This window comes from Rhamphochromis longiceps, linkage group LG15 (assembly GCF_057381845.1).
Source record: "Rhamphochromis longiceps isolate RC_006_pf linkage group LG15, R_longiceps_female_GT1.1, whole genome shotgun sequence".
Classification (NCBI taxonomy): Eukaryota; Metazoa; Chordata; class Actinopteri; order Cichliformes; family Cichlidae; genus Rhamphochromis; species Rhamphochromis longiceps.
Genome location: NC_140571.1, coordinates 36,647,279 through 36,674,798, shown reverse-complemented (window position 1 = coordinate 36,674,798; position 27,520 = coordinate 36,647,279). Strand labels below are relative to the sequence as shown.

Genomic DNA, 27,520 nt, shown 5'->3' with positions numbered 1-27,520 from the left:
GTCCCCATCAGTGCTATATGGGTGCTGCTGTTAATGAGCTCAGAAAAACAGGCATACATCTTATTTTTTTTAATAAAAGTATATTAAAATCAATGTTTTAAAAAAAATAAGGCTTAAGCAGCTTGTGACATGGTTAACTTTTAATATCTACCAGAGGGCGTAAAAATATTATTGAAAAAAAGAAGGCAGGGTGTTGGGAAAGCAGCTAGTTAAACTTATCATGCAAATGCTAATGCTAACTCTGTTTCCACACAAAGTGTGGCTCATAACTGATCTCAGAGCAGAACTAGTGGCAGTTTGTCTTAGATGCTAATCCCCTGTTACAATCACTGGCTGCAGCCACAAAATGGCACTGATGTAAAGGATAGATGAATATAGGTGAAATATCCCAATGGCAGAAGGCTTTGTGAGATGGAAGGAGATGGAAGGACAGAGAGAGACTTTGGTGTATTTGAAGCCATGACAAGGCAAATGTTGTTTGCCTTGCTTGACCTGACAGAGACCCTGTAGGTCAAGCAATGCTAACCGCGATGAACCCAAAAATCTCAAAACTGACCCTCAGCTTTTGTTTTGTTACTTCAGTTCAATTGTGTTTTGATTGTGTTAATCGGGCTGCTGAGGTCTTCAGCCCATCAGTAGGTTAGTCAATTCCAAGACTTCCAATCCGTTTGATCGACTCCTTTGTATCCTCCCACACTTCCAGAATCCAGCGTTGGGATTGGATGTTGGCTGCCTGTCAGGAAGAAAGAGATGCTATGCTGAGGCCGAAAACTCAGACAGAACCAGGACACGGACGATGTTGGAATATCTTAACTGGGGGATTTTAAAGTGTGTTGGGAACTCGGAGCGATTTGAAAGTTGCTGAGCTTGAGCGGAGCAGCGACACCGGGTCTCCGTGTTCCCGCTGCGGACCGTCGCGGCTGTTCGCCTCTTGCCTGCTGCTCTCACAAACGCGAAGCCGGCGCTGTTTTAATGAGACTGGAACTGCCGTGTTTTCGACGCAGCACAGACCGGTGTGAGATTAAGTCTTTATTTAGCCCGAAGCAAACGGAAAGGCTCAGATGTCGTCGCTGGTAGCCGGGGCTAATAGCCGAGGCTGCTGGGCCACATAAATATCCCGAGAAAATCCCAACCTGATGGAGCGAGTGAGCGACGGAGCACGGGCTTATTTTGCGCCAGAAGGACCGTTATGACTGAGCTGCAGGCTCAGTTCTCTTTTTGAAAAGCGCCACGGGGTTCAGTGCTGGGTATTGATTTGATCGAGGGCTCATAAAAGCAGTATTTGGAGGTTCTCTGCATCAGGTGAGTGTGACATTATTCACCAATGACTATCACGGTCACGCTAACAACCCTGGTATTTATGCCACGATCTGTTTCGCTTGTTATAACCTTTAAAGTCCTTGTGCTTACATTTCTATAAGGCCCTTTTTCATACGGTCATTAAGCATGTGTACAGCGCAGCGGATTTACTGTGTGCCGTCCTCCCATACAAAAACTGGGGCATTTTCCTCTAAGTCAGTCTTAAATATTGGAAGGAGATGGTAAACGGTTCAAGTTCAGTCCCCTCTCCTAAAAAGTGTTTTTAATCTTACTGAGAGCTGCGAAAACAACGCCAACAACCTTTACTTTGCCATGTTTTCAGATATGCTAATTCTTGCTTCCCAGTCCTCGGGTGATGGCACTGAGCACACAGACAGCCGTACGTCAGCTGCCTAGCTCAGCGGCAACAGTTGCACGCAGGAATACGGTCATGGTGGGGAAAAGCTCGTTGAATGGTAGCATGGGCTTGGTAGTCCGTGGGCAGGTGCTGACTGACAGTCTACCTGCACGTTTTGTCAGATGTGGGCAGTGTCAGAAATGTGCAGCGCAACCAGTTACCGTGAAGAAGATCCAAGTTCTAACCAATGACCTAACAGCTCCCCCAAATGAAGCCAAAAAGTCTCTATCGCCCCCTGGTGTCTGGCTACAGTATAGGTCACAAACCCCGCCTCCTCCATTTTAGAAGGTGGGACTGGGGTAAACCAAAAACAAAAATTCTCCTCAGATAATTTTTTCCAAGGATGTGCTTTCGGCCATTATTAGTAGTTCGAGTCATGCTGATTCGTGTTCAAGGGGTTTCCCTTCTCATAACTCTGATTCTAATTACAACTATAATACTGTTCAATTTGGTCATCGTAACAGCTCTGAAAAACAGCTGCAATCACGGAGAAACTTGCCTATCTCTGTTCGAGAATGGCAGATGAATCCGTGGATGCTGAGAGGAGGGCAAGCGTTTACTTTACAAAACCATGACTGACTGTGTCATAGTGACAGCATGAGATGATCTACAGTAATCAACAGAAGGACCTGAGGTCCTGCTGCACTTTTTTGGTAAGTTAAATGTGTGTTTGTAAGCTAATCAGTAAAGTCCTTAGCTAGCTAGCTAAGCTTACAGTTGGCTTTTGGGTAAAGCTGTGCTCATTAGCTAATCCGTGCACATGAATGAATTTACCTTGACTAAAGAAATCACTGTTACCGTATGCTACCCGTACATATGGGTGTGTGAGGACATGGAAGGATCAGTTTTATTTCAGATTTCAGAGATAAACTTCACATTTGACAGTTTGTTATGAGTCTTTTCTCATTGTGATTACAGGAGCTGCCCTCAAATTCAGACCTCAGCACTACCCAGTAACATCATCCTGTATGTTCACTCTTAATGCAGAATACACTTAATTTAATATTGGAGTAAATTAGCAATAACTCCAGATGTAACTAATGGAATAAAGTACAAAGTCTAAAGTACCATGTTATGTACTGTTAGTGAATGCTGCAGCTGTTTTACTGAGAAAATTAAAGACAAAACATCAGGTCATCAATATACAATGAGCATAAACAGTAAGTTTGGTGTTTAAGAACGCTGCTGATCTCAGATCTGCACAGCTTTTGCTTTTAACAATGAATGTCTTCAGCTACATGAAGAGGACATTAAATAAAACCTGGTGAAAGGTCATAAGTTGTCACTTGTATGTTGAACTAAAACCTTTAACCTGGAATTCTACCCAACTGTGTTTTGCCAATAGCAAATCATTATAATTCATACCAGAGTACCCAGAGGGGATAATGTATATTTCTAATGTATAACTTTCTACAGGAGTGAATATATCATTGTTATGTAAAAGTCCAGAGCCTCTAAGCTTGGCTGAGGATGTGAGTACGTCTAATATCACACAATGCAAAGTTCGCTGTCCCACTGTTCATGAAATGCTGGGTTTGTCCATCTTCTGGGGCGGGCCTACAGTGGAGAAAGAAAAGTTTTCCTCTGAGTGTGATGCTGGTGAAGATTATGAGTCCTCCCTCTTTTTAATTATAGCGACATGATTGTGCAACATGTAGAGAGCTGCTGTTTTAAAAACCATGACAGCTGTCCATGGCAGCCACTGCCTCTACTTTATACATTACATTTTTAATTTTTGTTTAATCTTTCATGTTGGTTTTTTTTTTTTTGGTTGTTGTTTTTCCCCCCTGTTGTTTCTCCCACTCCTGCTAAACTCTGGCTGTTTCTCAATACTATGCAAGTCTGTACTCACGTTCTCGCTAGTCCGTACTTTGTAAGTTCATCGTCATTCCACAATTGGAATGGTAGTATACTTGATGACATCTCAGCTCCAGGGTTTTAACTGCCATCCCCTCTTAATTTAACTGTGATTAATATTTGCAATTGAAAAGACGCATGATGTAGTAGATTTCTTTATGAAAAAACAAATAATTTAAATAAGTATTTTAAGCATTTTGGCCAAATTTGCTTTTACTTTTATCTGTTTCATAATGTCTAAGCTTAATACAGTTGAGCACAATCACTTCATGACAAAAACTCAAGTTTAATCTCTCTTAATAAGCTATGCTGCTTATTGAATAAAAACAAACAGATGAGATATTAGAATGCTTTTATTTTAGTAGACACTCAAGACCTACAATAGTCTGCTGGGGTTCGGAAGAGAATTGAACAAATATTTAAAACATAATTTGATCATTTCTGGAGCAGTCTTCAGGATCTCCATATATTAACATCCTGTTTCTGTTTCCTGTTTCCTTCTGAATTAAAATATTTTTAATGTTAGCGTTTGATGTTTAGTAAAGACTCTGGGTTCATGATTCCCTATAAACTTTTACTGTGTGTAACTGTGGAGACCTTACATGCAAGCAGCTCGACTCCAGGGGTGGGAACCTGGTCCTGTGTTAGCCATTTTTAATTGCATGCATGGACTTCAAATATGTATGGGAAACCCCCACTATTCAGCAACACTAGTCAGATGTTCTACAATCTCTTTCTTTAGCTTATGTCTGACTAACAACAACATCCATCCATCCATCCATCCATCTTCATCCGCTTTATCCGAGGCCGGGTCGCGGGGGCAGCAGCCTAAGCAAAGAGGCCCAGACCTCCCTCTCCCCAGCCACCTCCTCCAGCTTATCCAGGGGAATACCAAGGCGTTCCCAGGCCAGCCGAGAGATATAATCTCTCCTGCGTGTCCTGGGTCTGCCCCGGGGCCTCCTCCCGGTGGGACATGCCTGGAACACCTCACCCAGGAGGCGCCCAGGGGGCATCCTTGTCATATGCCCGAACCACCTCAGCTGGCTCCTTTCGATGTGGAGCAGCAGCTGCTCTACTCTGAGCCCCTCCCGGATGGCCGAACTTCTCACCCTATCTCTAAGGGAGAGGCCAGCCACCCTTCGGAGGAAGCTCATTTCTGCCGCTTGTATCCGCGATCTCGTTCTTTTGGTCACTACCCACAGCTCGTGGCCATAGGTGAGGGTAGGGACGTAGATCGACCGGTAAATTGAGAGCTTCGCTTTTACACTCAGCTCCCTCTTCACCACGGCGGACCGGTGCAGCGTCTGCATTACTGCAGCTGCAGCCCCAATCCGTCTGTCGATCTCCGGCTCCCTTCTCCCATCACTCGCGAACAAGACCCTGAGATACTTGAACTCCTCCACTTGGGGCAGGAACTCATCCCCGACACGGAGTGGGCACTCCACCCTTTTCCGGCTGAGAACCATGGCCTCAGATTTGGAGGTGCTGATCCTCATTCCGCTGCTTCACACTCGGCTGCGAACCGTTCCAGTGCAAGCTGGAGGCCCTCACCCGATGAAGCCAACAGAACCACATCATCCGCAAAAATCCGAGATGAGATTCTGAGGCCACCAAAGCAAAAGACCTCCGCCACTTGGCTGCGCCTAGAAATCCTGTCCATAAAAATTATGAACAGAACCGGAGACAAAGGGCAGCCCTGGCGGAGCCCATCACCCACCGGGAATGAGTCCGACTTATTGCCGGCAATGCGAACCAAGCTCTTGCAACGGTTGTATAGGGATCGAATGGCCCGTAGCAATGGGCCAGACACCCCATACTCCCGCAACACACCTCCCACAGGACACCCCGAGGGACACGGTCGAATGCCTTCTCCAAGTCCACAAAACACATGTAGACTGGTTGGGCAAACTCCCATGCACCCTCAAGTATCCTCGAGAGGATAAAGAGCTGGTCCAGTGTTCCGCGACCAGGACGAAAACCGCATTGTTCCTCCTGTTAATTTGGGTTGAACCCAGGACTGTATAGGCGTTGGCTGAATAGCAGTGGTGTTCACCTTGGGGTGTCGGTCAGAACACACAGGACGCACAGATAAAGGTTATACCGTCTTTACTGTGATTCCTCAGCTTAACAGCACAGTACAGCAACACAGTAATGCAACCGCAGGCTTACAGAGTGGTGAGGGGTGTGGGTGTGTGTGTGGTCTGTGAACAGAACATATACAGAATACTGAATGTAATAAACATCTAAGTCATGAATTATGATGCATTAGCGTTCTTCGAATCTAACCAGAACTACAAATGGGAATTCCTATATGAACATCTACATGCACGAGTTTCATACACTACTCCCAAACCCTTACAGTACATGACATTGATTGCCAATACACCCAACAACAATATATCACAAACACCAAATCGTTTAGCTTACAGCTAGCAGGTATGTAGCATAACAGGTAGCATTAGTAGCATGAACTAGCCACATAGCGAACAGGTCGATACACATTACACTTCTACATCCACTAAATGTCTAATTGGCATAAAAGACTAAAACTGTCCTTTTCAGGCATGGCTCCACGTCTACTCACAGTTCTTTAGCGACGCACACAACTCACACCGTGTGTAGACATCCCCTGCAGAGTCAGTCTGCCAGGCGGCTCTTGCTATGTGTTAGCTCCAACTCTGATCACTGGAACATGTGCTCAATAGTGCAACTGTGCTCTCTCGCCACAAGGGGGCCCCCCCACACAGCTGACAGCCTTTCCAACACCTCCTGTATCTGAGGTTCGACTAGCGGACGAACTCTCCTTTCCAGCACCCTGGCATAGACTTTCCCAGGGAGGCTGAGGAGTGTGATCCCCCTGCAGTTGGAACACACCCTCCGGTCCCCCTTCTTAAAGATGGGGACCACCACCCCGGTCTGCCAGTCCACAGGTACTGCCCCTGATCTCCACGCAACATTGCAGAGGCGTGTCAACCAGGACAGCCCTACAACGTCCAGAGCCTTCAGGAACTCGGGGCGGACCTCATCAACACCAGGGGCTCTGCCACCAAGGAGTTGTTTAACTGCCTCAGTGACCTCGCCCCCGGAAATTGGCGGGTCATTCCCCTCATCCCCAGACTCTGCTTCCTCCTCGGAAGACGTGTCAGTGGGATTAAGGAGGTCCTCGAAGTATTCCTTCCACCGCCTGACAATTTTCTCAGTCGACGTCAGCAGCGCTCCGCCAGCACTATACACAGTGCAGGTAGAGCACCGCTTTCCCCTCCTGAGACGCCTGACGGTTTGCCAGAATCTCTTCGAGGCAGTCCGAAAGTCTTTTTCCATGGCCTCTCCGAACTCCTCCCACACCCGAGTTTTTGCTTCAGCCACTGCCCGAGCCGCATTCCGCTTGGCCTGTCGATACCTGTCGGCTGCCTCCGGAGTCCCACAGGCTAACCAAGCCCAATAGGACTCCTCCTTCAGCCTGGTGGCTCCCTTCATCTCTGGTATCCACCATTTGGTTCGGGGATTACCACCACGGCAGGCACCAACCACCTCCGCTCCTGGCCGCCACCCGGCACACAATGCACCCGACCCCTATGGCGCCTCCTGCGGGTGGTGGGCCCTAACCCTAGCAACAACATCTTCAGCATAATGCATTAACAATAGATTGTAATCCATAACATTATAGCTTGAAAATTAGCCATTCACTTGAAACCTGGAACTGTTTCACTGGTAAGAACATGGTCAACATTTCACTTTGTCAACATCAATTTACATGTAATTTCTATGAATATCAATAGTAGAAATAAATATTTAAAGAAATAATGTACACTTTTAAAAACAATTTTAAACAGTCCATCTCCTACGCCTTAGTGTTGGGGTTTGGCTTGCAAACTCTGCCAGATCGTGCAATGTAAGCCTTTTTTGTACAATATCTGGAAGTTGTACATTAATGTACTACACAAATGAGTATGTCTCTGATGAGGTTGTTGGTAAAACCTGCAACTGCCTGCCTTATTTTTCAAGTCCACATAAGACTTGTTTCATCACGGTCATTGGTTTCTGGTGTTAAACTTATGCCTTTCTATTAGGGCTGCTCGATTATGGCAAAAATGATAATCACGATTATTTTCACTGAAATTGAGATCACGATTATTTGACGATATTTATTTAACCCTTTAAGACCTACTATGGAACCAAGTCCACCAGAGCTTATATATATATATATATATATATATATATATATATATATATATATATATATATAATTTTTTTTTTTTTTTTTTTTTTTTTTTTTTTTTTTTTACATGCTGTAGTGCCATTTGTGGGAGCATTTCAAGTTGCTATACATCAATACAACTGTTATAGCCCATATTTTAATAATATGTATGCATTAAGTCCATAGTAATTACATAAATTGCAAAAAAGTGCAATAAACTACAAAAAAAATTGAAAATCGCTTTTGTTTTGTTTACATATATTTCTACTTGGAGAAATTTAAGAGGTTTATCCCTCAAAACTTTAAATACAATAAAGTTGCAAAAAATAGTTTCCCACCACAGGAAATTTATTTTGAGTGTCTTCATAGTTTTATTTTGGAGATACACCAATTTTTATATACTGCAGGAAAAACAAAAAACAATCCTATGATGCAAATTTGCAAAGAAAACAGCATGTGCCTCATTTCACTGTGGGAAGTGTTACGAACAGCTGATAGGATCGGCAAAGCGTGTTTCTGGAATATTATGTTTTTGTTCCTGCAAGCGCTTTTTATGCAATTTTTGCAAAGCTATATGTGGAAGGAAACCGTGACCGAGGACAAGCTGATGGCATAAGATGTAAGTACAACTCCTCCGGTTTCATATGCAAAACAAATTATTGCGCTAGCTTACACGGTTCAGGTTCTACAGGGATTTAAAAATAGTTACGCAAAACGGAGCGTGCTGCTCTGACCGGCTTTAAAGGGTTAACAATGACTTTAAAAAAATAATATAAAATAGTGTGCAACACCACTGAAGTTTATTTATTTATTTTTTTTAAACTCTCTTTTCAACCAACGGCAGTCACTCTCCAAATAACTTCTGCTTAGCTTTCCGAGCTTCCCTCGGGTCCTCTTAATCAGCGGTCTCCAACCTTTTTTGCGCCACGGACCGGTTTATGCCCGACAATCCGGTTGTTCAGTCTGACGTCACTAGCCGTGTCTGGGTCTAAACTCCGCTGCAGGTCCATATATCAAACGATCACTATGGCATTACTGAGAGTTGAAAAACTGTCTAAAGTATTTCATCTTTAATAAAATGATCAGCCTTCTCCTCTACCAGGTGTAACAATTGAGTTTAACATCCAGGCATCCATGAAAACGGAATTTATGACATTTAACGGAGTTAAAAGTTAGCAGGGAGTTAGCTCGCTAGCTTCTATCTAAATACAATATAGCATGTCCTGACTGCGGGGTTTTGGAAACAAATTAAAACGTACAGCTCTGCTATCACTTCCAGCATAAATGAAGACAGAAAACTAAACAGCAGTGACGTTTGTAGGGTTACTGAAGTTGGGCTAGCTGGTATATAATGATGTGCTACGTGACCGCTAGCGACACAGCTATGTTAGCATAATATAAACAAGCGAACTTTTTTTCCACTCGATAAAAGTTAATGTGAGTGTTCTCGGTGGTCAGGAACAAATGTAATCGCATGGCAGGATGCTGTAAAAGGACCAAACTTCAGCCAGGAGAACAACTGAGATAATCCATCCACAATACGAGGTTAGTCATTCATATACTGCTGCATGGGCTGGGCTGTAGTTACATCGTAAGGTTTTAAAAACTGAGCTTAAATAAATGATTAGCGGTAATAAAAGCCGAGGGAGGTCAACAGTGGTCGCTGACTGTTTTAGGAGCTTTTTGAGATCAAATAGAAGAAAATACATAACATTAAACATGTTAACAACACAAAAGCCATATTAAACGCAGACTACTTTAGACCCGGAAGTAGGATTCGTCGCGTCATCACTGAACAACCGGATATTTTCACGGACCGGCCTTTAAGGTGTCGCGGATAAATGAGGGAGGGGCTAATAATCGGCTCAGTCATTTTTAATGATCGTTGAAAGCCCAGATCGTAATCGTGATTAAAATTCGATTAATTGAGCAGCCCTACTTTCTATAGTTATATTTGAGGAATACACAGTTTGTGGAATTTGCATTTGAGACATTGCACGTTTTTTCTTGATTCTGCTCTGGTCACTGGTCTGTGTTCTCCACGTGTAAAGGAAGGCACGCTCCCTCTCGATGGCTTCATAGCTGGCCAAGTTTAGAAGGATAAACGCTGTAGTTCGGGCATCCTTATCTGAATGAGCAGCTGCAATGAATGAATCGGATTTTTGCTTGAACACATGCCGCTTCTTTGCAGTGTTTCCTTTGAACATCAATGTTTCTGGTGTACGGAATCCTTCCAACATGGTCATTAATGGTCATTTACTAGTCTTTGATACGATAGCTGAACAACGCTAGCTGGCTGCTTGCTCGCTACAATAATAATAATAATAATAATAATAAACTTTATTTATAAAGCACACTTAAAAACCAAGGGTATGCCAAGGTGCTTAACAAGTAACATAGAGAATAGAAGGAAGATAATAGAAATAGGACCAAAGGAAGTACTAGGTATGCAAGCAGGTAGCTGTCACTGATACATAGGAAAGCAACAGGTACAGAACAAACAAGAAATTAAATGAGCATAAATGTGCATAATATAAAATCATAAAAGAAATATTAACTTAGAGGGAAAGGCAAGATTGAATAAGTGGGTTTTTAGTCGTGATTTAAACAGTGCAATGGAATCAGATACGCGGATATCGAGTGGAAGGGTATTCCACAGTACCGGGGCAGCCAGAGCAAACGCACGGTCACCCGGGACTTCAGCCGAGATCTAGGTTGCACCAGAAGTAGTTGAGTGGCAGATCTAAGTGTTCTAGCAGGAGTATGTGGCTTGAGAAGTTCACTAAGATAACTCGGCGCTAATTTATTAATAGTTTTGAATGTAAGGAGTAATATTTTAAATTGAATAGGGTACTTTATGGACAGCCAATGCAAGCTAGCTAGAACAGGAGTAATAGGGCAAAATTTCCTGGTACCAGTCAAGAGGCCAGCTGCGGCATTTTGGACTGTTTGCAGTCTAAGAAGAAGAGAAGAGGGAAAACCGTAGTACAAGGAGTTACAATAATCCAACCTGGAGGTCACAAAAGCGTGAATAAGCTTCTCCAGGTCCTCATGTGGAACATAATGCCTAGCCTTAGAGATAAGGTGCAGTTGGTGGAAGCTAGATCTCACTACAGCAGACACTTGCTTATTGAGTTCGAGCGAGCTATGCAGCAGTACACCCAAGTTACTGACATAGTCACAGGAAGAGCTAGCAAAGGAACCCAGGGCAGCACAGAGTTGGGCACAAGGGATTTTATGTCATCAAGGTGCTGAGAAAACTTTCACTTTAGCATTTTGTTGGCAGCTCTTTAGCACACGACCACACCACAACTTCTGACACCATGTTTGATGTTTAGTAAAGACGCTGGGTTCATGATTCCTTATCAGCTTTTACAGTGTATAACTGTGGAGACATTACATGCAAGAAGCTTCTTGACTCTGGGGGGGAACCTGGTCCTGTATTAGCCTTTTTTTCTTTTTTCTTTTTTTCACTGCATGCATGCGCAGTGCACTATTCGCTTCAAACAGGTATGGGAAACCCTCATTACTCAACAACACTAGTCAGATGTTCTACAGTTAGATTTAGTTCAGTCAGCTGTTTAAATAAGAACAGCATATTTTTACATCAGGGATATGATGGGTGAAATATTCTATTTAAAATATGCTGACAGCTCTCAAAGTAAGACTTTAAAATTAAATAAGCTTCATAACTGAACTGTTCTAACTTTATTTACTGCCAAACTGATTTGTTCAGGAACAAATAAAACACTGAAATAAATAAGATTTACTTTATTAAATTAAATTACCTAAGTGACTTGTGTCATGTTTAACCTGAGTAGCGAAAGACCACGGGGGTTTCAAAACGATGTGCCGGGAATCAAGTGTTCTCGCCGGCTCTAAGCTGGTGGGGTAACAGACATCTCCAAAACTGTTGGAGCACTTCTGCAAATGTGTGATGTCTTGATAGCAGATATTTGAAGTTTACACAGCTACATTCTTGCCGTAAAATATCTTAAAAGTTTATTTTGTTACACAGAGAGTAATATTTGAAACTTCTTAGCCGCTCTCCTCCACCATTGCCGCGTTTGCGTTTTGGATGAAATGCATTCTGGGATATTTGGCTGCACCAGGTCCACAAGTCACCACCGATGCATGCTCGATAGAATTGGAGGAGCAAGAACACATCCGGGAATTTTGAGCATACTTGGCTTGATGTGTACTTTAAATTGGGACAGTACTTGGTCTGCAACTGATGACATATAACAAGTGCATGAGAACACAAGTACACACAAATACGCACTTTGAGAAAGGCCTCGGTCTCCCTTCCATGTTCCAGGCCACTTGTCAACTAATTGGCATTCCACCAATGCACAGTGTCATTTACACTGGGCAATGCGAAGATTTTGGAGGGCTGCACAGGTGCAAAACATCTCTCCATAAGCAAATACTTCCACAAACAAACACAACTGTGGTAGCATATATTTGACATGACTGTAGGCATATAAATTGATTATTAATGGAATATATAAAATGTAAGTAAATGAGAAAAAAATACAGTATAAATAATCATTTTGAAGGCCGTGTCACCACATATTAAATAATTTTTGTAATGGTCAATATTTTAACTTTGTAACTCTGTTATTAACTAAACTTTTAAATTATTTATTGTTTTCTTATATCTTAATTCAAAGGTAAAAATATAATATTTTTAGAATGACCATACAGCTGTGTGTATAAATGCATGAACAACCACTGGCTATGATTCGGATCATTTTCTGAGCATAAGATCAGGAGGATGTTTCAGCTTCATTAAGTGCTTCTGCACAAAATCCTGTCAGTAAATTCACCTTTGAGGATTGGGTATTCAGATGTTAACAGTAAATGAGTCAAAAACCTTAAGCTAATCAGGCAACAATCGATATCGCCTTTTGTCCCAGAATGCATAATGTTTCAAGATTATGCCTGTTTGTCTTTATAAATAAACATGGAAGCTGCCTCTTAAATGAAGTATGTTGGATCAGCAAACGAGCCTCTTCTGGTCACTGCTTCATTGATTTTCTCATTCTGGGCTGCCAGCACTAAACAAAAACATTCACTGAATAAACAAGAAATTCTTTTCTTCTTGCATCGTGATATGTGCTTATACTTTTCATATTAACAGTGGACTTTGGAGACAATGCATTATGGTCCATGTCCAGGCTCACACAGTATATGAGGGTTTACAGCATATTATATTTTGACATGTTCATCTTCTTAAAGTCAGATTTCAAATGTTAGTTTCAGTTCTGACTCTTAATGTCGATATGCTAGGTTTCTACTTCATATCACTACACCCCTTTGGTAATCAAAATAATAATATTTACCCCCATTAATGGAAATAAAGTTTAGAATCACACAGCTTTTACAGAGGAAACAGACGCAGTTACTTCAAGCTAAAACACTATCTGGAAAAAACATTTTGATGCATGCTCAATCACCCAGGAAAGTAAATCCCAAAAGGTTAATTCTATTCATTTTATTATACTCATGGCCATTGATCAATGATCAGTGGTCTTTGATCAGTGGTTGTTGATCAATGGTCATGACATTTTACATATTAATGACCAAGAAACTGACCTCACAGCCCATTGTTCATTAACTGGGTTAGTTTCAGTCGCTGTGCAAAGGTACTGTTTATAAGGTTGGGGAAACCCACAGTCAGCTGAGACTGAAGAAGTCACTTAGATAAGTGGCGAACCATTTTTCCACTGAAAATGCTATGTCCAGTTGAATAGATTCAACCTTTTGGGCTCTGACAGGAAGAGGTCTGGCGCACCCAAAGCCACAACTAAATCAAAGGACAAGTTTCTGAGAGTTAACAGCTTGTATGATAGGTGGCTCACAAAAAAAAAACAGCTTTAAGCACAACTTAATAGTGGTCGTAGTAAGAAAATCTCAGTTTCAACTGTGAAGAGAAGACCTCGAGCTGCAGGTTTGACAGGACGAGTTGCAGCAAGAAAGCCGTTGCTAAGACGTCAGAATAAGGCAAAGTGGCTTGCCTGGACCATGAAACAACACCAATGGACTACTGAAGACTGGAAGAAGGTATTATGGAGTGATGAATCAAGTTTTGAAATTTCTGGTTCATCACGCATAATCTTTGTACGCCTTCGAGCAGGTAAAAGGATGGTTCTACAGAGTGTGACATCAACTGTCAAACATGGAGGAGGAAGTGTGATGGTCTGGGGCTGTTTGCTGGATCCCGGGATGACTTTTTCCAATAATAGTGTAAAGGCTTTTTCTATATTTCTTTTTTTTCTGTTTTCTCAAAACAAAGTACAAAAAATATACAGTTAAAATAGACAGTGGACAATGCTGAGTCATGTGATAACTCCACCCTTAAAAAAGAGTAGGTTTTATATGTCACAGTTTCTGATACTGTGAGAAACTCCCCATCAAGGCTTATTCCCAATTACATTTCAAGAGCAAGATCTATTTTGGGGACTGTGCGTGTGTGATCTTATTAGTTGTTTTAATTTTTGCTGGAGAGTGTTGGAGAAAGTTTCTCTAAAAACACATTTTAGGAAATAGTCAACAAATTGAGAAAGTGATAAATTGGTGGATCTCTACTATAAACCATAATGACAAGAAATAGATGTAATTTATTGTAGCAGTAATGCAAACTGGTCTTCTCACAGAATTAAAGAATTTAAGAGCCAATCAATCAAAACTTGGTTTCCCAAGCATTGACCTTATCTATGTCATGTCTATCTGTCAGTGCTGCATATAATCAATTAGCCACAACAAGAAAAAACAAAAGAGCTTAATGACATTAATCGGTTCTTTGCAATACTCTGCTAGGAAAATTCGACCCAGAGAGGTCTTATTGTACAAGACACTGAATCCATGGATCTGCTAAGTGCTAAACGCCTAGGACACTATACAGTACTTTTGGACTTGAGGATCTCATAGGTGATTAGACAGCACAAGGTTTCAGTGTTGTGGCTGATTAGTGTATGTCTCTTCCTGTAAATCTACAATGGGGGAATTAAGTTATCTGATCCAGTGCTGAATGTGGTTCAGTGCTGACTGTTTCCACAGTCTCTGTTTCCACCTCTGTGCTTCATTGTGGCGATGGAGTTCTTTGGGTCATATTAAGCATTTCTCTTCCTCTAAATACAGTGTTGATGTTCATGCCAACAGAGCTCGGCTTTAGTTTGATGTGACCACAGCACGTTCTCCCAAGCCTTCTCTTAATCATTCTAACGTTCACTGAAAAACTTAAATTTGGCCTGCTTATTTCTTGATCCAAGGTGACCTTGTGGTTCCTACAAGATGATTCAAAAGATTGTAACATGTTATCAAAGATGTTCTTGGTGACTGTGGACCCAGCTGGTTTCAGATCATTACCAAGCGTCTTTTGTGTAGTTTTGAGCTGATCCACCACATTTCTCAAGATTATCTCCACCCCATGAACAAGATGTTGCATGGAGCTCCAGACCAGCGGTGATTGATGGTTATTTCGTATGTCTTCCATTGTACCAACGGTGGTCATATTTTCACAGAGCTTCTTGCTGATGGTCTTCTAGCCCATTCCAGCCTCATACAGCTCTACAGTCTTGCTTTGAAACTGATTCTGTGGGCAGGTGTGTTTTATACTCATATACAAGTTGCAATCAAGAGTAGCTGAAATAGATTAATTGATTATAATTTGTGTGCCACATGGAGACAGCCAACCTTTGGAGCCACAGTTTCTTGTAGGAGATCAAATACTTATTTCACTCTACTATATGCAAACCAATAGTTTTTTCTGGATTTTTAGTTGATATTCTCTCTCTCGCTGTCAAAATGAAACCACCATAAAAATGAGACACTGTTTGTTTCTTAGTAAGTGAAGGAAAATACAGAGGTATGCTATTTTCCTTCTCCAGTGTTGTGTTCCTGCTTTTTCAAAACAATGCGTTTTTTCTGCCTGCTTTTCCCCCACATAATTTCCTTATAGATTATTAAAGTGTTCTGACTCTGAGGCTGATCCCTGCATAGCTGGATTTGTTCACTCTGTCCTCTGACATCTGACTTGGATGTGGTAATAAATTTCTTCAGTGTAGCATTTGTAATGTAAATTACAGGATCTAGTGGAGTTATTATCACACAAGGGTCAAATGCTAAGGACCTAATAAAATGATTCATAGCCTGCCTGTCAGAATTTTGTGGAGACACTTGGTTAAGTCTCCCCAGCCACTCCACTTTACTCTGCACTCTTTACTTTGCTCAGGCCATATGTTTAAAAAAAAGAAAAAGGACAAAAAAAACAGATTTGGTAATACTTTTCATTTTAAACTCTGCCTGCTTTACATCGTTTTACCGGGTGACACTATGATACTATATTGCTTCCCTAACTACAAATGTAGTTATAATGGAAAAAGGATTTTTCAAATAATATTATATAATTGTACTTCTAACCTCTGTGCTCTACATCAAACTAAAATATGTCAAATTACCATCCATCCATCTTCTTCCGCTTATCTGGACCGGGTCTTGGGGCCAGCAGCCTAAGCAGAGAAACCTAGTGTACCCTCTTCCCAGCCACCTCCTCCAGCTTGTCCGGGGGAACACCAAGGCGTTCCCAGGCCAGCCGAGAGATATAATCCCTCCTGCGTGTCCTGGGTCTGCCCCGGGGCCTCCTACCAGTGGGACATGCCTGGAATACCTCACCCAGGAGCCGCCCTGGGGGCATCCTTATCAGATGCCCGAACCCCCTCAACGATCTCCTTTCGATGTGGAGCCCCTCTACTCAGAGCCCCTCATGGATGGCTAAACTTCTGACCCTATCTCTAAGGGAGAGACCAGCCACCCTTCGGAGGAAGACCATTTCTGCCGCTTGTATCCACAGTCTCGTTCCTTCGTTCACTACCCACAGCTTGTAACAATAGGTGAGGGTAGGGAAGAGGATCGACCGGTAATTTGAGCGCTTTTACACTCAGCTCTCTCCTCTTCACCACGGTACAGCATCTGCCTTACTGCAGCCGCAGGACCAATACATCTATCAATATCCTGCTCCCTTCTCCTGTCACTTGTGAAAAAGACTCTGAGATACTTAAACTCCTCCACTTGGGGCTGGAACTTGTCCCTGACCCAGAGCTTGCACTCCGCCCACTTCCGGCTGAGGACAATGGCCTCAGATTTGGAGGTGCTGATTCTCATTCCCATCGCTTCAAACCCCGAATAGTTCCAGTGCGAGCTGGTGGCCATCACCTGATGAAGCCAAGTCCTGGTGGCACGTGCACTTATGGACACTTATGTTTGAACACGATGTTCGTTATGGACAGACTGTGGTAAATTGCTTTAGGTCATAAAGCCACATAGTGTGTGACTGCCTGATGTGTTATGTGATATTTAATAACATGAAAGTTGTCAGACTTCATTTCTGAAGGTGTGATTTAAGTTTTAGATGAACAGTTTGACTGAATAATTTTGTCTGATGTTTTTTATTTTAACTTGTTTTGTGTTTGTTTTTGTTGTTGTTGTTGTTGTTTTTTGTCAAAAAGTCTTTCAAAAAATATTCAGCTAAACAGCTAAATGTTTGGATCTGACATTTGCAATTGTATACAATAAATGGATGCAGTTTTCACTTTATTATGTAGTGCTATAAATTGAATTGAACCAAACTGAATTGAAAGTAGAAATGTTAGCCACTTGCACAACCTGTGCTTCCTAACAAGGCAATGATACATTTCATTGCCAATTATTGTCATGATTGACTTCTACTCTCAGGCAGTCATATACTGCAGGCTTGGTCAGAACCATTTGTTTGCTTGGGAACAGGTTGGGTATTCTAACCCAGATTTTTACCTGTTCCTCATCCTACACAATATAGCTTTGGTGCTGTAAGTAAACGTTGCAGCATGTAAGGAGGAAAGTGACAGGCCACCACGCATTCTTCGCTCATTTAAAATTTAGTATGCAGATGTCACATCTCCACCAAGTGGCATTTGTGTATCATACACACTTGGATGAAATTCTAACGGAGCAGATTGCATGGCTTTTAGGGTGTCCTATCTTCTCCAAGAGTCCATGTTATCTAGAAATTCCTTAGTTGTCGCGTATGTCACCTTCTTCTGAAGCTGAATGAGTAAACCTGCTCAAACATCATCAGCGTCAGGAATCAAAAAATAATCATTATAATAATCAATCTATGTAGACTGTGAAATGTGTGCTTCTTCTCTAACCTCTTTTTTTTTTTTTTTTTTTTTTTTTTTTGTCCTGGTCTCTCCTCTCCCTCAGTGCTATGACTCAGCCTGGACAGCAGCTCCTACCTACATAGAGGTCACTTTACCTCTCTTTCTATCTGCTTTGGTCCAGAGGATGCTGGGAATGTGTCGCGGGCGCCGGAAGTTCCTGGTGGCCTCCCTCGCCCTGCTCTTCATCCCAGCACTTACGTGGCTTTACCTGTCAGTCGGGAGCTTTCAAGGTAAGGACAATAAGTATTGGCACAGTTGTTTGCAATTTTTATGGCTTTAAATTATTTAGGTTTCTGTGGGTTTTTTTTGACCATTTTGAAACAGTCTAACAATAATGAAAACACTAATTAGAAATGAATACATAAACACATAAAACAAGAACAAGAAGAGCCTATAGAGTTCTTGGAAAAGCAAACTGTGTTTGGTACATTATCACATTCAGATCATAATTCTGATTGCAAAAGCTACCAGACAGGACAGGATTTTTAAAAAAAGTGATGCAAGACTGGGAAACTTTCTCCTGTTCTAACTGTTTTAAAATTAAAAAATTCATGATAAAAGGTTGTTTTTTTTCAACATTTTATTTTTGACTTTATTCTTTTCTAAATTTAACACATCGTTAAGTTTTTAAATATTACAGATAAATATTACCTATTTTGAAAAATCTGTTTGAGCTGATTAAATGTTAACAAAATGCTGGACTGGTTCTCATATAGTCCTTTTCTAATCTGAGCACTTAAATTGCTTTTATACGACTTGCCTCATTCGCCCATTTATACAAGCAGTGTTTCTATATTTTTTTCTATCGAACAGTCACATACATTTAATGCATCATAGGGCAACTCTAGGTTAGTGTCTTGCCCAAGGATATTTGGCATGAAGACTGGAGCAGCCAGGGATCAAACCACCAACCTGCTCTACCCCCTTAGCTACAGCCATCCATAGTAAAGATAAAAGTTTAGGTTGCTGGGATTAAAATAAGGAACAGTACTGTCATACTTTTCAGTGCATGTCATGCCTTAATATTAAAGCCCGAGGCTTATCCCAGAAAGTGTGAAGATACAAATTTCCTGTAGACAAAGTGACCTTTCTCTCCCAACTTTCTTCCTGAGGTGGTATGTTAATGAATTACTGAGGCCTGTCTAAAGTTGATTACTTCCTCCAGACAATAATGTCCAAAAGTTCTTGGAGCCATTTTAATCACTTTGACTCACAGGATTGAAATGCTGCAGTAGTGCCATTATTAATTATGATTAAATTGGCAATTTTGACTTGGGGTCACAGTCACTGGAGAGCGTATATGTGTATACACTCCCATAATGGAATAGTCACCAAGGTCTGCAAAGTAATTATTAGATTTGGCAGTAATTCCTGGTGGTGGGATGCAGTTCCTGGGAGTGTGATAAGCTGTGACAGGGCCTGGCTGCAGGTTAAGCCTGGATGTGTGAGACAGGACCGATGTGCTACTACTGGCTCAAATTCAGTTTTACATTTTGACTCTATCACTACCTCTCAGTTCAGTTCATTTTATTTGTTTTATTGGCTTGATCATATTCATAATATTGCCAAAGCAATGCGTTTTATACATTTTGAAACTATGATCCTTGGACTGATCCCATTTGAACTGGTTTGTGAACAAAGCATGAATCCAGCAGTTATGTGGCTCTTTAAAATGTCTTACATACATCATGTTTTACATACATCAATGTTTATTTGTAAAGACGCTTTTATGCAGGTTGGTACAATTCTTCACAGGTGACTCTTAAGCTGATAAGCAAAATGTAATAAGACAAAACAAGTAGTGGTAAGCAATTTAAAAGGAAAATGTAACACGCCATAGAAATAAAGTAAACTGTAAAGAAGCCCCTAAAAAGTTTTTAAAATAAATAGATTTCTAATCAATTTTTAAAGGTTTTTAAGCAAATCTGAGACCAGAAGTTTTGGTCTAAGCTGAAATCCTAAACTGACTAATGTTTGTAATTCAACTTTATTAGGTTTAAATTTCTTTTTTACTATAGATTTAATTTGTTGTTATTCTAAAAATCTAATCTTGTTAATCACATACTGTATATCTATTTTGTGAGATGGAATAAATATATATAATAAGAATAATATATAATATAATAAATATATGTTCCAAGTATTTCATTCCTTTACAATTCCATTCTGGGAAGTTAATCATATTAGAAGTCGAATGCCTTTTATTGTGACTATACAGATGTACAATGAGATAAAGAGGATCTCCTACTCAGTGCAGACATGTGGGGAAAGGGGGGGGCAGTTTCTACAGCACTACATATGAACAGTATTCAAAAATATAAAATGTATAAATATACAAATTGGGGGAAAAAATATTAAGACAGGGGTGTCAAAAATGCAGCCCATGGGCCACATCTGGCACGCGATACAATGTGGCCTGTGAGAACATTTCATATGTCAGTTATTAATTAATAAACTATATACAAAGTGCCCTTGACTGGCAGAGATGCAGTAATGTCTTCATGTAGCACAGAGCCATGGCTCAATGTCTGATTTCTAAATGAGTCTCACAGGTCTGAATGTGCACTTAAAACCATTTATAATTTGATCTGCTGCTCACTGGCCTCCTGAGAATGCAGACTTCAACATTGTTGAAGCAGTGTGGGATCATCTTGACAGAGAATGGAAGAAAAGACAGAAACATCCAAAGAAGAGCTTTAAAAGAAGCCTGGAGAACTATTTGTGACCGACATTGTAATTTAACCTGAAAAACTTTATTTGTTGTTTTCACTGTAGAGGATGTGCAAAAGGGTGCAGCTAACTACGGTATTGTACATTAGATGGAGGAGTTGTACAGGGAGATGGCCACAGCGAGGAATGATTTCCTGTGTTGTTCAGTGGTGCATTATGGGTAATCTCAGTCTCTCACTGAACATGCTCCTGTGACTGGCCACCAGGTAATGGAGTGGGTGGGAGGTATTGTCCAGCATTGTCCTTGTCTTGGACAACATCCGCCCCTCTGACACCACCTTAAGGGAGCTCCATCCCCACAGCATTACTGGTCTTGAGGTTCAGTGTATTGAGTCTTTTGGCGTCTGAGAGCCTCAACCAGCTGCTCCAGCAAGCAACAGCATAGAGAATGGTACTGGCCACACAGACTCATAAAAAATCCTCAGAAATGAAAGAAAGTTTTCCAACAAAGTTCAGGTTGTGCTGAAGAATGAAGATGGTCGTACCACTCCTGAATCAAGCCTAAAACTGCACTATGCAGCACAGCACTATATGTTTCTGTTGTACCATTCCAGATTAATAAGATGTGTCCATGGGTATGAGCCATGGATAGGAATAAATAATAGCTGTAGCTCTAGCCTTATACACTTGACGCACCTCTTTTTGGACAAGCTACTTACCTGCTTCAATTTAGATTTGTTTTTGTGCAGTGACGTTTCATATCAGTGGTTTCTCTGTATAGAAAACCCACACTGGGGCTGGTCAGTGTGGGTTTTTCTATTAGTATTCAACTTCATATATATTGGCCACTGACACTGATGTTCTTAATCATGTTAAATCAGTTTCTCCCTGTTATAATTCCACAGTGAAGCCCCTCCCTCTTTCTCCATTGGAAGCCCTGTCATCCACCCCGGTGGGCGGAGCCGGTGAACGACAGGCCTTAGAGTTGCGGGTTCGGGTGGTGGAGGAAGAGAACCGGGCGCTGCGCCGAGAACTTAGCCGTCCACCTAGGAGCCCATCTGCACAGCTTCCGAGCAATAATCACCGTGGCAACCAAAGCCGAACACATTCAGAGGAAGGCACAGGTGACAATGAGAGCCAGAAAGCTGTTACAGTGGGTAATAGCTCAGACTGTGTCCGACACCCAGTGGTGGATAAGTGCGAGGTGAGATATGTTTAATTTTGTCCTAGCAGGTTCCACAAGCAGGTTTTCTAATACTACAGTGTTCTACCCACAATAGACCATTCAAAGTTTCTGCTTCTACAGGATGCCTTTAGGCATATTTTAGCCTACTCTTCTAGTTAATTGCTGGCCTCCTCAACGAGATATGACTCTGTGACGTGGCTTGGTAATGTAAGCTTTAATATATCCATGTTGTGTTTGACACAGTATCAGTGTCCTGCCATGAATCATAACGTACTGTGATCCACAGATTCAAGAGCCCTCAAATCAGTTATGCTGAATCACATATTTCCCTCAATATCCTTTGTATGTGACAGAAGCCAATTGGGTGAGGGGTCTTTTGCCCACCTATTCTGGTTTTGCCCCACTCTTAACCGCATTCTGGTCTGCAGTGTTTCAGTGGTTTTCTGGATAATTTTTCTGTAACATTGCAATAACATTGCAAATCAAAATCTGGCAATATTTAGATGCTCCTCCGAGTCACATCAGCTGGCGCTCTATATTCAGATGGCTGTGCACCTTGGGATGGAGGTGGCAAATAAACTCATCCTACTGACTTGGAAGTCAGCTACCCAACCAAGTTTTGAACACTGGCTCAATGAGATGTCTGTTCTACAACTGAAAAAGCTTCAACTAAATACAGTTGGTACTAGAGACAAATTTGGGAGGATGTGGTGGCCTTTATTGGCTGAGTGTAACATCAATCTGCGCTTATAAGAGCACTTTATGTCAACTCATTTTATGTCAGCTTTTTCTGTAGAGTGATTTGCTAATTCATTTGTTTATCCGAGGGTTCCTACTGTGACTATAACCTCTGTTTCTGTACCTTTTCTTCTTGTTGAACTTTCTCATGGTCTGGCAGTCGACATATTTGTCTGTTTCTTGTTTGAACTGTTTTTAATTAATTTTTTTATTTATATTCTCTACTAAACTGCTAAATAAGATATTGCTAAAAAATAGGCTTCAAATCATAAAAGCTCACCTCAATGACAAGAAGAGGAATTTCAGAATGGGCAACAGAGGTGAGAATGGTTCAGGCACTACTGAAGGACAAGGTCATAGAGGGTAAGGACGACTCCAGGAGAAAGCTGGAGTGGAAACTCCAGCAGAACAGCATGAGAGAGGCGTGACATGGCATGAATCACCTAATTCAGGCCCATCCAACAGCAGAGGAGCTGGGGACAATGAGGACAGTGCCAACGAGCTGAATGTGTTCTTCAACAGATTCAACACTGCAGTGAATGCTCACTCCCCTACTGACTTACCTGTAGTCAGCCTGCGATCCACAGCCACGCCACTCTCTCTACACATTGCACCATAGCTTCCTGTAAAAGTCCTGACACCCCTCCCCCAGGTATTACTTTCAGCCAGGTTCAGAGACAAATGAGAAGACTCCCCTTAGACAAGTCTGTTGGACCAGACGGGGTGAGTCCTCGTGTCCTCAAGGCCTGTGCCCTCCAGTGTTGTGGAGTCTTTCATAAATGAGTCAGAGTCGGCAGAGGATCCTGGTGCTGTGGAAGACATCATTCCGGTACCACAGACACCATGTCCCAGTGGCCCCCAGGGTTACAGACCTTTGGCTCTGACATCCCAAATCATGAAGACCCTGGAAAGACTCGTCTTTGACCAGCTCGACCTACTGTCAGGTCACATCAGGATCCCCTTTTCCAGTCCATTCAGAACTATCAGACCAACCCTCTTGGGTGATAAGCCGATAGCGATGCAGGTGGATGCCTCTTTTGTGTCCAGGATTGTTAATTACCCAAATGAATGACCACAATATGTGCGTCTTCAACATTTGTGTATGGCAAGGTGATCAGCAACACAGGGACACCACAAAGGACCAATTGTGGATGTTAGCAGGACCAGGAAAACTGCGACTCTGTTTCAGTCCATGCAGTTGATGTGAACATTGTGTAGGACTATAAATACCTCGGTGATAATAAACTGGATTGGATTAAAGAGACCACTACACTGTGCAGGAAGGGCCAGAGTCGTTTCTATTTTCTGGGGCAGCTAGTCTTTTAACATTTCTCAGACAATGCTTATTTCTCTGTACAACTCCTCCATCTAATGCACTGTACAGTTTAATAGTTACACCCTTAATATTTACTAGTGCTGTCAGCGTTAATCTCGTTAAAATGACGTTGTGGCGGGGCGTGGCCTGCGGTGCCGTGCAGAGGAGGCGGACGCACCTGCGCGGCATCCGCAATCACGCCCCGCCGAACTAAATATTGTACTGGGTCCTGTGGTTGGGTTGTTGGTGTTATGTTGAGCTGGAAGCGGGAGAGCTGCAGCTCTGAGTGCGAATGTACAGCAACCGTGTAGGGATTAATAAAAGCAGCAAAATGCCACTGGGTCTGCCGTGGTCGTTTACAGACGTTAATACAATAACTGCATTAACGCGGCAAATCTCCTTTAGCGAGTTAACGCGGATCACTCTGTGCGTGGGGCTGCACAGGGTCAACGCGTTAACAACGCTAACGGTAACGTCATTTTAACGAGGTTAATGCTGACAGCACAAATATTTACACATCCTCTACAGTGAAAATAAAGTTTTTAAGTTTAGAGTACAATTTAATCTCTGTAATATTCTGTATATTTATAATTGACCTATTTATATATAGACAAGATCTATTTGTTATATTTTGCAACTCTGTAATATGATGTATTATTTAATTTAGTTCAGTTACTGTCCTTATTGTCTGGGAGTGTGATAGACCGAGTTGAAAAAACAGGAGTCGTCCCAGGAATTATTAGAAAAATATAGTTTCCATTTATTTAACCCCCAAAATTATATTTACAAGACTAATAAATGTTGAGCTCATAAAAGAGGTCAAAGAAACAAAACTGAACTTAGGCACAGACTGCAAACTTAACAAACCAAATGACTGCTCAAACATACATAATTGACCTAAAACATGAAATGACATACAAGGGTATATACAGTGGGGCAAAAAAGTATTTAGTCAGCCACCGATTGTGCAAGTTCCCCCACTTAAAATGATGACAGAGGTCAGTAATTTGCACCAGAGGTACACTTCAACTGTGAGAGACAGAATGTGAAAAAAAAATCCATGAATCCACATGGTAGGATTTGTAAAGAATTTATTCGTAAATCAGGGTGGAAAATAAGTATTTGGTCACCTCAAACAAGGAAAATCTCTGGCTCTCACAGACCTGTAACATCTTCTGTAAGAAGCTTTTCTGTCCCCCACTCGTTACCTGTATGAATGGCACCTGTTTGAACTCATCATCTGTATAAAAGACACCTGTCCACAGCCTCAAACAGTCAGACTCCAAACTCCGCCATGGCCAAGACCAAAGAGCTTTCGAAGGACACCAGGAAAAGTATTGTAGACCTGCACCAGACTGGGAAGAGTGAATCTACAATAGGCAAGCAGCTTGGTGTGAAAAAATCAACTGTGGGAGCAATCATCAGAAAATGGAAGACGTACAAGACCACTGATAATCTCCCTCGATCTGGGGCTCCACGCAAGATCTCATCCCGTGGGGTCAAAATGATCATGAGAACGGTGAGCAAAGATCCCAGAACCACACGGGGGGACCTGGTGAATGACCTGCAGAGAGCTGGGACCAAAGTAACAAAGGTCACCATCAGTAACACACTACAACGGCAGGGAATCAAATCCCGCAGTGCCAGACGTGTTCCGCTGCTGAAGCCAGTGCATGTCCAGGCCCGTCTGAAGTTTGCCAGAGAGCACATGGATGATACAGCAGAGGATTGGGGGAATGTCATGTGGTCAGATGAAACCAAAGTAGAACTTTTTGGTATAAACTCAACTCGTCGTGTTTGGAGGAAGAAGAATACTGAGTTGCATCCCAAGAACACCATACCTACTGTGAAGCATGGGGGTGGAAACATCATGCTATGGGGCTGTTTTTCTGCCAAGGGGACAGGACGACTGATCCGTGTTAAGGACAGAATGAATGGGGCCATGTATCGTGAGATTTTGAGCCAAAACCTCCTTCCATCAGTGAGAACTTTGAAGATGAAACGAGGCTGGGTCTTCCAACATGACAATGATCCAAAACACACCGCCCGGGCAACAAAGGAGTGGCTCCGTAAGAAGCATTTGAAAGTCCTGGAGTGGCCTAGCCAGTCTCCAGACCTCAACCCCATAGAAAATCTGTGGCGGGAGTTGAAAGTCCGTGTTGCTCGGCGACAGCCCCAAAACATCACTGCTCTCGAGAAGATCTGCATGGAGGAATGGGCCAAAATACCAGCTACTATGTGTGAAAACCTGGTAAAGACCTATAGTAAACGTTTGACCTCTGTTATTGCCAACAAAGGTTATGTTACAAAGTATTGAGTTGTATTTTTGTTATTGACCAAATACTTATTTTCCACCCTGATTTACGAATAAATTCTTTACAAATCCTACCATGTGGATTCATGGATTTTTTTTTCACATTCTGTCTCTCACAGTTGAAGTGTACCTCTGGTGCAAATTACTGACCTCTGTCATCATTTTAGGTGGGGGAACTTGCACAATCGGTGGCTGACTAAATACTTTTTTGCCCCACTGTATAATGGCTGATCAGACCATTGTGACACATGAGGGGTAACAAACAAAACACAATCATAAATCACAACCGATGCAGTACAATCTAGTTTGTTAATAAACTAAACACTAAAGAAGAAAATCAAAAAACCCCATTAAACCCTAAACTCAAATATTTAATTAAATACAAATACTTTGTTTTTAAAGTAAAGAAAACACACATTCCCCCCTTCAGCAGGAAGTGGTGGTGTGGTCCAATTATCTTCCTTTATAGTTAATGGTTTCAAACCCTAGCTACCATCTTTTGTCCAGCAACTCCCAGGGATGATGGCAGGTAAGAAATAAAAAGACAAAGGTTAGTCAGAAAGCAAAGAAATGAAGTAGTATGAATACATAAGTAAACTAAATGTGCGCGCTTACAAATAGAACAAATGTATCCAAACCAATCAATGAAGTTATTGGCAACTAAAATGTCTTCTTCATTACTATGTTCAAATGAAGAATGAAAATACAAAAGTTACCGACTTTAGAGTGTGGCCACGGGTTTGGCCATTACAGGGAGCAACCATAACCATACAATTTCCTTAGGGATTAATAATGTATGCTGATTCTGATTGATTCTGATTCTAATTTTACTTATATAGCACCAAATCACAGCAGCAGTTGTTTCAATGGGCTTTTTATTGCGATGTAAAGACCTTCCCAGGAGTGGCCAGCCAACCAAAATTACCCCACTCATCCAAGAGACGACTTATCCAAGAGGTTGCAAAAGAGCCAGAACAACATTGAAAGAACTGCAGGCCTCAATTGCCTCAATTAAGGTCAATGTTCATGACTCCACCATAAAAAAGAGACTGGACAAAAATGGCCTGCATGGCAAAGTTCCAACATGAAACCCCCTGCTGAGCAAAAGGAGCATAAAGGCTCATCTAAGTTTTGCCAGAAAACATCTTGATGAACCCCAAGATTCTTGTGAAAATATAAACTGATGAGACAAAAATTGAACTTTTTGGAAGTTGTGTGTCCCATTACATCTGGCATAAAAGTGATACAGCATTTCAGAAAAGGAGTGTCATAGCAACAGTAAAATATGGGGGTGGTAGTGTGAAGGTCTGAGGCTGTTTTGCT

At 41.7% G+C, this 27,520-nt stretch overlaps 1 protein-coding gene across 2 annotated transcripts in view; it reads left to right on the top strand.

Moving 5' to 3' along the window:
• The first annotated feature begins 727 nt into the window (after positions 1-727).
• Positions 728-27,520, top strand: part of large1 (LARGE xylosyl- and glucuronyltransferase 1) — a 72,013-nt gene continuing 45,220 nt past the window's right edge. The window contains exons 1-3 of one of the 2 annotated variants that reach the window (XM_085381430.1): positions 728-1,302; positions 18,018-18,204; positions 21,550-21,848. In XM_085381430.1, the coding sequence (XP_085237556.1) occupies positions 18,099-18,204; positions 21,550-21,848 (405 nt within the window). In that variant the 5' untranslated portion in view covers positions 728-1,302; positions 18,018-18,098. Of the gene's footprint in view, positions 1,303-2,076; positions 2,371-18,017; positions 18,205-21,549; positions 21,849-27,520 lie in introns of those variants that run through there. The other variant, XM_085381429.1, reaches the window with a different exon arrangement.